The sequence below is a fragment of the Elephantulus edwardii genome, unplaced genomic scaffold, assembly GCF_000299155.1.
Source record: "Elephantulus edwardii isolate Elephantulus edwardi_28Jun2011 unplaced genomic scaffold, EleEdw1.0 scaffold00033, whole genome shotgun sequence".
Classification (NCBI taxonomy): domain Eukaryota; kingdom Metazoa; phylum Chordata; class Mammalia; order Macroscelidea; family Macroscelididae; genus Elephantulus; species Elephantulus edwardii.
Window position 1 is genome coordinate 14954475 of NW_006399783.1, and position 14073 is coordinate 14968547.

Sequence of the window (14073 nt, forward strand, 5' to 3'; positions counted from 1 at the left end):
AAGTTTGAAATTTCATTTACAACTGCAATATATGAATTGTATACTTTGTATTTCAAATGCCAAAACTTAAAAGAACTGTGATATAAAGAGTACTGTTTATATTTATTGGAAGTAGAAATAAGTTATCATTCTCACTATTGCAGGCTCCAGAATGACACTGTTTCAAGGGTGTTGATTGCTTATATGTGTGTTAATTTGAATTCTTTTTTCCATTTCATTGGATAGTGCTTAAAAACGTTACACACTCATAATCTATTTTCCACTTATTATAGGAAAATATTTCTATAATTGCCTAAATTTAATATTTTACTCTTAACCATGAATGCTTTTATCCAGACTAGCTTAATTTAAAAAAAAATAAATAAAAGCTTAAAGAGTATATTTGAAGACTTTATGGTTAATTTATTAGTTATTGACCTCTAAAATTACCTTTGGAGTAATGGAAACTTAGGAGAGTCTTTATGTTTGTCTTAGAGTTTTTAATATTATACTGCTTCAACTATCTGTTTTCTCAGACATCTAGGCAGCATCAGTCAACTTTTTAAAATTAATGGAATGGTAATGTTTATATCATTTTTCTTAACTTTTGCCATTGAAGTACTTATATAACAAGAATAGCTGTTTTGATATCACTTGTCTTTCCAATTTCTGTCAGATTGACTGTGTCAAAAAAAAAAATTACCTATTCCATCTCCATTTTAAGACCTAGTACAGTGAACAGGGAACTCTGGTGGTGCAGTCTGTATGGAGTTGTGCTGCTAACCTAACGGCTGACTTAGACTTTGTGACGGTTCAGATCTTCCGGGAGCTGTTAGGGAGAAGGATGAGCAGCATCCTTGTGTGATTCACAACTTTGGAAACCCTAATACAGGGTTCATCTATGAGTTGGTTCCCAGTTGGCAGCAATGAGCAGTTAGAAAAACCTATTTTCCAAAGAAGGTTTTATGTTTTAACACATTTGCTCAAATATTTTGCAAATATTTACTATATCTAGTAGTGGTGATTGGTTGTGTGATTGTTCTGTCCCGACAAGTTGGAACCAATTGTTTTATAACTGACCTTCTAGACAGTTTTCAGAAGCTTTCAACTGAACGAGAAGAGATTGCTCATCCTTAGGTGGTAGGTTTGATACCCATGTCTTTGAATCAGCAGCTCAACTCCTTAATCAAGGTGTTCTGGTAGCTTAGTGATGAAGTTCCACTGCCAGTGCACATGCATGCAGTATTCAAGTGCACTGCTCTACAGGAGAAAGAAGAGCAGTCTCTTCCTTTATGGTTACTGCCTCTGAAAACTCTAGTAATAGTAGGAAGTGTTCTTTTTGTGTGTTTGTGTTATTTTTTTTTTTTTTTGGTTATGATGTCTATTTTTTATTTTGGAAATACTTAAATGATACTTTTGAGGTACAGTTGCTTATTTTTCTAGGGATCTCTGATGTCTTTGTGGTAAGGAGTTGTGCTGCCAATCAAAAGGCACACGGTTTGAATCCACCATCTGCTCTGCAGGACAAAGATGGGCAGTCTCTTCCTGTGCGATTTATTGTGTTAGAAAATCCACTGGAAGGTTAACTGGGTTGGTTCCAACTTGATAGCATAACACAACAACAATCTTTACTTACAGAGCTAACTATTAAAACCCTGACTAGTTCTTAAAGGCAATTTATCCTTTTTTATTTGTTTGTTTTTTAAATTTTTATTTTATATTGATTTTCCTACAAAATTCATATACATTGTGTTCCACAGTTCTTTCACATTGTGTTTCTCATACAATCATTTCTATACATTGTGTTATAAAATTAATCCCCATTAAATTATGACCACCATTAGTTACCCCATCAAGTCCCTACTAGATTTCCCCCCCTTTCCTTTACCCCCCTCTCCACCCATCAAATTGTGTGACCCTGTGATTTTCCCCTCTTCCCGCCATCCTTCCCCCTGCTTCCACTCACCTATCTGATCCCAATCCTTCCTCCCTTGGACCTCCATAAACATTGTACTAGTTATTATTCTGTTTTTACAATAATGGTCTTATGCAGTCTTTGTCCTTTTGAGACTGAGTTAGTTCACTCAACATAATACTCTCCAGTCTCTCTCAAGTTATGTAGTTGTTGTTATAGAGGTTATGTGCCATTGAGTTGCCTGTGATTCATAGTGACCCTATGTACAACAGCCCTAAGCCCTGCTCTATCCTGTACCAACTTTATTGTCTCTGACACACCTACCCCCATTACCCCAGTCAATGAATCATTCCATCTCATCAAGGGTCTTCCTCTCCTATTCTGTCTCTCCACCCTCCCAAGCATGACATCCTCTTCAAGGACTGGTCCCACCTTGCAACATGTCCAAAGAATATCAGATGAAGCTTCAGAATCCTTGCCTCCAAGGAGCAGCCTGGTCTCACCCTCTCTAGGACAAACCTGTTTGTTCTCCTAGCAGTCCATGGTATAATTTAATACTCCTCTAGCACCACAGCTGAAAGGTATTAATTCTCCTTCTTTCATCCCTAATCATTGTCCAGCTTTCTGACTCATAGCAAGTAATTGTAAAGACTGTGAAGTTTGATAAATGTCGATAGTTATAGAGGGACTTTAGGCCTTTTGTTCATAGAGTCACTATGAGTCCTGCTCAGCTTGATGGCAGCCAGCAACAACAACATGGCCTGGATTAGGCACACCTTAGTCTCCACACAGACATCATTGCTCTCCAGTATTTTGGAGAGGTCTCTGACAGCAGCCTTTCCCAATGTAATGCAATTCAGTAGACATATTTCAACATGCTTGTTGATTCTGCCCTGGACGTGCTCACCCAAGTTGTGCCAAGGAATCTGGAAGACAATCACCTGCCCAGCTGACTGGAAGATATCTATATTTGTTACCATTCTAAAGAAAGGTGACCTGACAGAGTGTAGAAATTATCAAACAACATCATTGCTATCACATGCAAGCAAGATTCTACTGAAGATTATCCAAAACCAACTTGAACAGCACATCAGCAGAGAACTGCCTAAAGTACAGGATGGGTTTAGAAGAGGCCATGATACTAGGGATATTTATTATACCTAATATTAAGTGGATCGTGGCCGAAAGCAGGGAGTACCAGAGGAATGCCTATCTGTGTTTCATTGACTAGGAAAAGGCCTGTGAAAGGCGCACCACAACAAACTGTGGCTGACTCTGAGAAGAATGGGAATTTAAAAAAAAAACACACCTTGATTGTGCTTATATAAACCTATACTTGGACCAGGAAGTAGTCATCAGAACAGAGCAAGGAAACACTGCGTGGTTCAAAATAGGAAACGGTGTATGCCAGGGATATGTCCTATCTCCATACCTTTTCAATCTATATGCAGAACAGTTATGTAGTATGAATTTTCAAAATCATTGCTCTTGAGAGCTGCGCAATATTCCATCATATGAAGGTACCACAATTTCTCAATTCACTTGATTGTAATTGGACGTTTGGGCTGTTTTCATATTCTTGCAAGTGAGAATGATGCTTCTCTGGACAAAATCTCCACTTGTGCGTCATTGCTGATTTTCTTCGAATTTATTCCTAGCTGAGCTGTAGCTGGGTCATATGCAATTTCTATATTCAGCTTTTTGAGGAAACACCAAACTGCCTTCCAGAGTGGTTGTACAGCTTTACAGTCCCTCCAACAGTGTGTGAGAATTCTAATCTTGCCCATCCTCTCCAACATTTATTGCTTACTATCCTGTTAAACTTGGCCACTGCTCATGGGGTGAGATGGTATCTTGCTGTAGTTTTGATTTGCATCTCTTTTATTGCAACCAGTTTTGAGCATTTCTTCATGTGTCTGTTGGCCATCCAATGTCTTCCTCTGTGAAAATTCTTTCTATGTTTTTTGCCCATTTTGTAATTTTTGTGATCTGTCTTTTTCTTGTGGATGCCCTACAGTATTCTGTAACCTTTTGTTATGAGACCCTTGTCTGAGATGGTATTGCCACAAGTTTTTTCCCCAGTCAGGAGATTTTCTTTTCACCCTATTGGGAAAATAATTTTTTTGATGCACACAGGGATTTAATCTTTAGAGGGTCCCATTCATCTACTAAATTGCTGGTTTTTGTGTAGGTCTCATTGTATATTGTTTTAACTTAATAATAAATTGGAGCTTGAGTGATAATGGCAATAAAAGACTTCCAGTGAAACAAAAAGAATCAATGTTCCATTGAAAAAAAATGTATTTAATTGTCTTCTTACCATCCATCAAGCATCTAGATGCTTGGTTGACATATTTAGCAGGAAATGAGAAATAGAGCTTTTTACCTCCTGCCTCTCTCCACCCTCCTGTTTAAAAAGCTTGTAGATTCTTTTGACAATGTTTAAAAAGTTCTTTTCTCTTTCATTTAACATGCAGCAAGGACTTATGGGCGAAGAAGAGGTAACATTATTGTTCTAACACTTGAATGTATCAGTTGAATGTATAAGTGTTTGGAAAGGACTCGAACTTGACTGTTTTCTAACCCTTGTCTGGGAGTAGAAGGAAGAGATGAAATGAACAATACAGTTTGGTTGTTATAGTTAACATTTTTATTTAATTTTATTAACTCAAAGAAATTGAGTGTGGTAGAATTTGAATGGGAGTGAAAATTACTTTCTTTATACTATTATTATAAAACCATTTATATCTAAAATTTTATTTTTTCACCTTGTGAAAGGAATTTATTTCAAATATATTAATGATATTTAAAAGAGAAAATATAATCAGACTAGTTTCAAAGAATATAATTTTCTTTAAGGTTCAGTTATACTTTTGAATATCCTATGTCTCAGATTTTTAATAAGAAGCATTTTTTATTCAAATGAGAGGAACTAAATAAATGGTTTCTCTTATAATTTCCAACATGGTGGGCTGGCCTGAGTTAGGGCAAAGTAGGCATTTTAGAGTATGCCAGGTAATCATTGCCTAGGGATACTCAAATAAACTTTATTTTTGTGTCCCATAATAATTTTACCTTTTAACAAGAAAGTAAATAGTTCAGATATAAAATGTGGGTGATTTTTAAAGATCATTCAGGACATAAGTTCTAATATTTTCATTATATTTTTATAAATTCTGCAACTCTTTAGTTGTTATATTATAGTGTCTAATGTACTGCATTAATTGTGTTTGGTAGTAAAAGTTGAAAGGAAGGCAATGTGACAACAAAAGAGTATTGAGATGTTTCCATAAAGGAACAGCACTTGAATACATTTCTAGAAGAATTTATTAACTAATTCCTTATATAGTATCTAGAAGAAATTGGAAGATTGAAAAGTCACAAAACAGTACTTAAGATATTCTGGAGCTATTTGTAGCTCAATGCTTTGGAATACTCCCCACATTGACATATCTGGTCTGTTCTGCCTATGTATGGACACATGGATAATATTATATCCAAATAGCAAATGTAATTATTAGATTTTAATATTTGATAGCACTCATGGGAAGCAGGTAGTTACACAACAGAAAGAAGTTTATTTTTAACATGCCTAAAAATCTGACATTTGGTAAGATTTGGTAGTGAAGTTAGCACTATTAAATTGATTTTTATTATACCTCATTAATTGAAGCAAATTAAAATGTATCCTCACTTGCAAATTTTGACTTCTTCATTTTAAGTCTATTCTTGGAAGGCTCCACTATTTAATCTTTTAAAGAAATTTAACTGGATATAGCGGATTATAGCCAAGTGTAATATACTTACACATCTAGGTTCCAGTAGCCATTGGGCTGCCAAGGCCGTCTAAGCTGTTGCCAGCTGTGGCAAGAATGCTTTCTTCTACTGTACTTCCCTTTCACTCTGATGAAATTTTTGGATTCCAAAGAGATATTTGAACAGCCTTGTATTTAATAGCCTACTGTCTCTATGCCTCAATTTGACTTAAAATGATGAGAGCTCAAAAGTGTGTCTAAGTGATCCCAATACTTAATTCCATTAGAAACATAAAAGCAGCTATGCATGATAATCAGTACCCAGGAACATTTTATTTTAGCTCTTCTTTTCTACTTTCTTGTTCCAGGTCAATCATCACTGTTTCCAATGGAAGATGGATTCTTGGATGATGGCCGTGGGGATCAACCTCTTCATAGTGGCCTGGGTTCACCTCACTGCTTCACTCACCAGAATGGGGAGAGAGTGGAGCGATATTCTCGCAAGGTGTTTGTGGGCGGATTGCCTCCTGACATTGATGAAGGTATATTTTAGAAGAAAATATAGCCTGGTAGCCAGTGTGTGCCACATAGTAACTTCTAGTGAGTGCTTGTTATTCTTATAACAGCCGTCTTATCTGGCTCCAGAGAGTCCTGATTTCATAGATCCCTTTTCCTATCTTCCTGTAGTGGCATATAGAATTAGTTCAAAGAAAGAAGGGAAATGGCTAAAGTGTAAGGTGTTGAACTAAGTGGAAAAAAAATTAACACTATTGGGAAACCTTTCTAAGGAGTCTATGGTTGTGAACAACATAGTTATGTGTATGTGTACTTGCTACCTTGGTCACATTTTAAGTTAGGGAAAAGTTTTATTTCTTTCCTACCTTTGTTAATTACACTACAAATGCAGTTAATTGTTTAAAATCTCAGTTTAAGCATGACTTCTGAAAAACAAAGCCTGTATTTTACCAAAGGAAAGGACTCCCAAAAGTTTTGCCATTTTTATATATTGTTTTTCAGATATTTACATCCTTTCCAAATGCCTTACAATACTTTTAGGCTTGTTTACAGTGGTAAAGTAGATTAAATGTCTCGGCTTGCATAGTTTCATTCTAGTGAGGGGAAGCAGATAATTAACTTTTAAGCCTGTAAAAAAAAATATCACAGTAAGTGTGAAAAGAAAACCTAGTAATGTGATCTAGAGAATCTTCTTACAGATTCACTCTTACAGGTGATTAAGAGAAGCTTATGAGGAAAGGTTATTGGACCTGAGACCTAAATAGTAAGGCAAACCAGACACAGGCAACCTGGAGCTGATCCTGGCTCACAGGGAGTCTATATGACAGTAGATTTGTCCCATAAGATTTCCAAGGTTGTAATCTTTATGACAGTAGATTGTTAGATCTTTCTATCAAGGAAGTTCGAGCGGCTGAATTTTGGATTGTAACTGAATGCTTACCATAGTGCTACCAGAGTTCCTAAATACTGAGAAGTCGGAGAAGCTAGCCATGTAAAGATTAAGAAGGTTGCTTGCCCAGGAATATTCTGTTCGTTGTTCATTTGGGGAGCTAAAACGTAAAGAAATTCAAGTTAACTCTAATAAAAATTAATAGAATAGCAACCTAGATTGCTTGTTTTCCTCATTTCTTTTATATTCATTTCTGCAATGGAAATTTATGTTGTTGTTGTTATGTGTTGTTATGTAGAGTCACCTATGACTCAGTGAACCTGTGTACAACACCTCTAAAGCTTGCCCTGTCCTGAGCCAGTCTCACTTGATTCTGACACACCAGTGCCCATTGCCCAGTCACTGTATCAATCCATGTCATCCAGGGTCTTCCTCTCCCAGGCTGTTCCTCCACCCTTCCGAGCATGATGTCCTTCCCCAAGGACCATTCCCTCCTGGCCATGTGCCTAAAGAGTGTGAGACAGAGCTTCAAAATCTTAGCCTCTAAGGAGAAACTTGGTTCCACCCTCTCCAAGACAGACCTATTTGTTTTCTTGGCAGTCCATGATATGTTCAGGACTCTTCTCCAGCACCACAAGTCAAAAGCATCAAGAACTAATAATGCAGGATAGTTTAATAACTTCCCATTATTTAGATCAAGCTTTTGGAGCCACTCCATTGTCTAAAGATAGTCAACTGGAAGGTTGAGAGAAAAATGACTTCATTAGCCAAAGATTAAAGGAAATTCAAGGTGTTTTGTCCACCATAAAGTTTTTGGAGCTGTGCTGAAATTGATCTTGGCTGGAATGAACTTCCATGGTAGGCTGGACAGTCTATCTTTGGTGAAAATTACTGAGCAATCCTTAAATGACACAAAGCACAGTTCCTAAAATTCTGAAAGGCACAGGTAATTTTTACTTATTTGGTAGAGAGAATATGACTTGAATGGAATAAAATTAGTATTTTCAGAATAACTTTTTTTCTTAAGTCTGAGTATGTTGTTAAGTCAGTAGCAAGTAGGTCTGCAGGGCTTTCTACTATAATGTGGAATATAAATTACTGACAGATACTGTGTTCTGCAGAATTGTGCAGTAACAGTGTCAGGGTTTGTGAGGGGGAAATAATAACTTAAAGAGCTCTTAGACAATTTGGGCACATAAGTCAACAATTTTGAAGGCTATATTCAGACCTACTATAAAGGTACAAAACAAAGAATAGAAAGCTGGCCGGTAATGCAGGTAGAAATAGACCTCTGAGCCCTTCGGATGTGCATTCTGCCTCTCAATACCTGTTGCCCAAGTCAATTCCTGCATACAGCAACCTGCAGGACAGCATAGAACTGCCCCATAGGGTGTTCAGAGTTGTATTGTTACAGAAGGGACTACTGGTAGTGTAGGCCTTAGTCAGTTGTGCTGTTAACCCAAGTCTGTGTGTCACTCACTGGTGGTTAGAACCCACCAGCAGCTCCATGATAGAAAGATGGGCAGCCTTCTTTAATTGTGATTCATGGAAACCCAATGGTAGGTTACTATGAGTTGGAACTAACTCTAGCAGTCAGAGAATGAGTGTGATTGTTATGAAAGCAGTTTACCAGATCTTTATCCCACGAAATGGCTAATGGGATCCAACTGACCTTGGATTAGCAGTCTGTCTTGTGCTTAACACTTATACTACTGGGGTCTCTTTGCCCAGAGATTGAGCCCTGCAAAGCCGGGTAGTACCCTTCTCTGACCAGAGAACTCTGGCTATGCACTGATGCTAGTCCAGTTCGCTGAGGGAATATCATTTCCAGATTAGTGCAACTTCTACCTTATCCTGAATCACTCTCCTATTTACCAGTCTCACACAAATAAAGCATAGATAATGTTGCAGAACAAATTGTACTGATGGTTTATGGTTTGGTTTATGATCTGATAGAGATGAAAACAATCTTACTAGACTGGAATTTGAACATCATTCCTGCACCTTTTAACTATTGCTGTATGTTATTCCTGTACTGGTTCTGTCTCCAGATGCCTGCCACATTTTATAGAAGTCTCTTAGAATTTTATTTTTCTATAGTCTATTTATCACTTGTCCACATATATAATACAGCATAATAATTACTATCATGTAAATTATAAAATACTATCAGACCTTACTTTTCTGTTTTTCCTTCTCTTTCTAGTCCATCTTTCCCTACTTTTCATTCCCCAGTATTTTAAGATATATTGGCATCAAAGACAGTAGAGAAAATAACTGTGAAGAGGTGTCTATGGGTATGAATATATGTACAAGGAACCCTCCCAGAGATCTCAGCCAAGGCATGTGTAATGTTCAAGAAATTAAGAACACCAGAGATGGGTTGGAAGGCAGTTGTGGGTAGGAGTGAGAGAGACTGTTGGGGCAGGTATAAGATTGAGTACATTAAGCAAGTTAGTAAATATATTTTGCCTAATGGGAGCCATATTTCTCACTGATAAGAAGAAGACTTATAAATCTGGAATGAGGAAGCCTAGAAAGAACCCTGAGAGTGCTGGATTATGAGTGAATGTATCTGTGTGAATTCAGTGGTGTGCGTGTGCATGCATGTATATGTGTTAGAAATGAAATTGTAGTTATTAAAATCGTCTTCACCTAAAAGAAGCCAGACTTGAAAAGAAATGACAGAGTCTAGGAATAGAGCAAGAAAGAACAAAATCGCCTAGATTATTTTCTGTTGTTGTTATTGTTAAGTGCCGTTGAGTCGTAGGCGACTCATAGTGACCCTATGAATGAAAGACCTGAACACTTGTATAATTTTCTTCATTTCTCCAAGTTCATAGAGTTTCCAGAAGCAAGCTGTTTCAGAAGTGGATGTCACTCCTGCTTTCTAAACTTGTTTTAATCGGGGAGCTCCACCAAACACTATCTGCCATGGGTGACCAGTATCACATTTGGCACTCAGGGTCACAGTGTTCAGCATCACAGCCACCACGAGTTACCTCTGTACGGCAAAGCACAGACCAGTGCTATACCACCTAGAAGCATGTTTGACCACAAACAATTAAAAGCAGGCCTGAGGGATGCAGTTTCCTGTACTAGAAAGTGTAAAGTATTTAAGGAATGATGGAGACAGTTCAAAAAAACATAAAAGCCATTTTGAAGGGACTCTCACTTGCTAGATGGGCAGAAATTTGAATTCAAAATAAGGAGATTGGATTACAATCTTTTGAACAAAATGATTATATATATATTTGTTGTTGTTGTTATGTGCCATATGAGTCGCTTGTGACTCATAGCGACCTTATCTATCCTGTGCCAACCTCGCCGTCTCAAACACACTCATTCCCACCACTCCACTCACAGAATCGATCCATCTCATTGAGGGTCTTCCTCTCCTGCGCCATCCCTCCACTCTCCCAAACATGATGTCCTCTTCAAAGACCTGTCCCTCCTTGCAACATGCCTAAAGTATGTCAGACAAAGCTTCAGAATCCTTGACTCCCAAGGAGGAGTCCAGCTTCACCTTCTCCAGGACAAACCTATTTGTTCTCCTAGCTGCCCATGGTATATTCAGCACTCTTCTCCAGCACCACAGCTCAAAGGCATCAATTCCCTTTCTATCATCCCTATTCACTGTCCAACTCTCTGATGCATATCATGTAATTGCAAAGACTATAGCCCGAATCAGGCGCACCTTAGTCTCCAGCCTGATGTCGTTGCTCTTCAGTACTCTTGAGAGGTCCCTCACAGCTGACTTTCCCAATGCAATTCGTCTCTTGATTTCCTGGCTGCTGTTACCACGAGTGTTGACTGTGGAGTCAAGTAAACTAAAACTGTTAACTATCACCATCCATTGTGATGCTGCCAATTGGCTATATATATATATATATATATACAAGTTTTTTAAAAATAGAGAATGAAAACGTTTTCCTTACTATAGAACACCAAGAGTGAATGTATGAGGAATAATGGAAATAGATAATCACCATTTGGCAAGGGTCATTGCGATAGTGGATAAAGGCAGGAGTCAGCCAAAGCTAATGAGCACAATATATTGGAGTATAACAGAATGTACCTTCACAAAGTACTAACCAAATCAAAAGGAGAAATGGTTCCTTCTTTGTGGAGACACTTGGTCAACCAACTTTTGGATGAGGTAATCAAGGGGTAAACATGGTGACAGTAGTATTTTGCGAGGAAAGCACATGGTCACAAGGGATCAACACATAGATCAAGGCTGATAGTCTTTCTACAAAATCAGTGGCCTCTAAGCTTGATGACAACAAATATAAGATATGTTCTCAATAGGATTCTACATCTGAAAGGGATAAAAATAATCATTGCTGGGATAGTTGGAAGTTTGGATAAAGCCTTCAAACTGAATATACTGTTGTGTCACTGAAGGCATTCTGATGAGGTCTTATTCATCTGCTAATCTTTGAAAGGTTCTAATCAGCTATTCCCACTGGAGAAAGATGTGGGAGTCTGTGTTTTAAAAATTGTTGTTTTGTGCCTCAGTTGGAATCGGCACATAGCTGACTCTCCAGCAGATTTTCAGACCAGTAAATTGTATGGGAGGAGCTTGCTTATCTTACTCCTGAGTAGCAGCTGATGGATTCAAACCGCATGCCTTTGAGTTGGCAGCACAAAGCGTTAACCAATTAGTTACCAGCATTCCTTTACTTTTTACTCCTTTTTTAAAAAAAGTATTCCTTGTTGCACATTTTCTACCCCCTTCCATAGCCTAGCCTGCAATGCACCGGACATACTCCTTTCAAATAGTTTTTAAAAAAACTATGGTATGTCTGCACAATGGAATAGTATGCAGCTTTGAAAAATGAAATATTAAAATATTACACAACATGGGGGGACCTTGAAGACATTATTCTAAGTGTAATATCACAATCACAGAAGGAAAATACTGCTGTTATAAAATAGGCAGACATGGGGGGAGAGATTGGATAAAGATAGGACAAGAGTGGATAGAGCAGCACTCCTTTTGGCAAAGACTACAACATTGGAAACTCTATGGGACAGTTCTTGTAAGGTCACAATTAATTCAAGAGCACACAAAAACATTGTAACAGTTTATTGTTTGCTTAGAACGATTATATAGGGAATAGTCTTGCTTTGCATATTTCTAAAAAATTATGTCTTTGGGTTGCAGATATATATATCAGAAAAAGATTAAATGAATCAATGAGTACACAGGTGGACCATAAGCAAGCCAAGCAGAGAGGAAGGAGGAGAAAGGAGGGAATTAGGAGCTAATGTACTAGCAAACTATTTGGAGTTGGAGGGTCTGGATAAAGGAGATAGAGGAGATTTTGGTACTGTCCTTGTAAATAATAGGTTTGAAACTAATTTTTAAAACAGCATCCATAAACTGATTACTGAAATGTTTATATCTACTGTCTCTTTTTGTTGATTATCAGATGAGATCACAGCTAGTTTTCGTCGTTTTGGCCCTTTGATTGTGGATTGGCCTCATAAAGCAGAGAGCAAATCCTATTTTCCTCCGAAAGGTAATTCTTAAGATTCAGTATATGTATACCTTTGTTTATGCTTAGTATTTAGGCTTCCTATAAATATTTACTATCATGGTAAAACTTCTATTAACTTGAATTTTTCTAAATGCTCTTTAGAATTTTTAACATATATTATGTACTATTAATTTTAAATATGTTTCAAGATACTGTTAAAATTAACTAAATCTTAGTATTATCAGATTTTTTTTATATGAATATTAAGGATTTTTTTTTTTGTTAACACTTTTCTACTTTATTCTTCTTTCCCCTAAAGAATTTGTTAGAAAAAAGAAGAAAAGCACACATATAAACTCTTTCCCCTATCTTTTCTTCCTCAGGTTATGCATTCCTGCTTTTTCAAGATGAAAGCTCTGTTCAGGCTCTCATTGATGCATGTATTGAAGAAGATGGAAAACTCTACCTGTGTGTCTCAAGTCCCACTATCAAGGATAAGCCGGTAAGTGTAATTAATCAATAGTTTCTTACTTTTGCTTCCATTTATCTTCCCTGTTTGAAAAACTCACTGATGTGGTTATATACAAGAAGAGGTACATTACATACTGGGCTTTTGTGGGAGGTAGAGGAGTTGGAGAGTGAGTTAACCATAAGTATAGTCTTTAGTAGCACCTGGCCTGTTTTGACAAATCTGGCAAGTCAAGAACATACTAGCATTCAGTTAGCCCCTAGTGGAGGAACACAGAATAGAGTGGAGCCGTCTGTGTACTTCACTCAGTTGATAATTCATGGAGTTCATCTCTGTATCTTGAGTTTGTCTAGACAGTTAAGCATTCTGCAGAGTTTCTGTGACCTAGACTCTTTCATTTGACTTTCTTATCTTTATTACCATTCTCTAGTCCCTTATAGATAGCTGAATTTAGGACACTGGCCTGGGACTCTATTTATGTTCATACTGGGAATATCCCACTGTGTGGGCATTTGCATCGATTAGAAAATGGAAACAATCTATAAAATAAGATATATGCTTGTTAATTAAGCTCTTAGACATGGTTCTGGTGGCATAGTCTAAAGAGCTGCGCTGCTAACCCAAAGGTGGAGACCCTCTGGTGGCTTGGATCCACCAGGGTCTCTGCAGGACAAGATGAGCAGTCTCCTGTGAGATTTACAACCACTGAAAACCTGCTGGAGGGTCAGTTAGGAGTTGCTTCTGACTCAGCAACAGTGAGTTTTTCATAAAGCATGTTGTTGTTGTTGTTAAGTGCCTTCGAGTTGCTTGCGACTCATAGCAACCCTATGTACAACAGCCCTAAACTCCGCTCTGTCCTGTGCCAATTGCACTGTCTCCGACACTCCCATCCCGATTACCCCAGTCACTGAATCAATCCACCTCAGAGAGGGCCTTCCTCTCCTGCGCTGTCCCTCTACCCTCCCAAGCATGACATCCCTCTCCAAGGACCGGTCTCTCCTCACAACATGTCCAAAGTAAGTTAGACGGAGCCTCAGAATCCTTGCCTCCAAGGAGCCACCTGT

At 37.8% G+C, this 14073-nt stretch overlaps 1 protein-coding gene across 3 annotated transcripts in view; it reads left to right on the forward strand.

Annotated features, from left to right (window-relative positions):
- CPEB4 (cytoplasmic polyadenylation element binding protein 4) overlaps positions 1–14073 on the forward strand; it is a 96106-nt gene that overhangs the window by 68373 nt on the left and 13660 nt on the right. For 2 of the 3 annotated variants that reach the window (XM_006884362.1, XM_006884363.1), the window contains 4 exons: positions 4372–4395; positions 6018–6191; positions 12493–12582; positions 12924–13042. In XM_006884362.1, the coding sequence (XP_006884424.1) occupies positions 4372–4395; positions 6018–6191; positions 12493–12582; positions 12924–13042 (407 nt within the window). The remainder of the gene's footprint in view (positions 1–4371; positions 4396–6017; positions 6192–12492; positions 12583–12923; positions 13043–14073) is intronic. The other variant, XM_006884364.1, reaches the window with a different exon arrangement.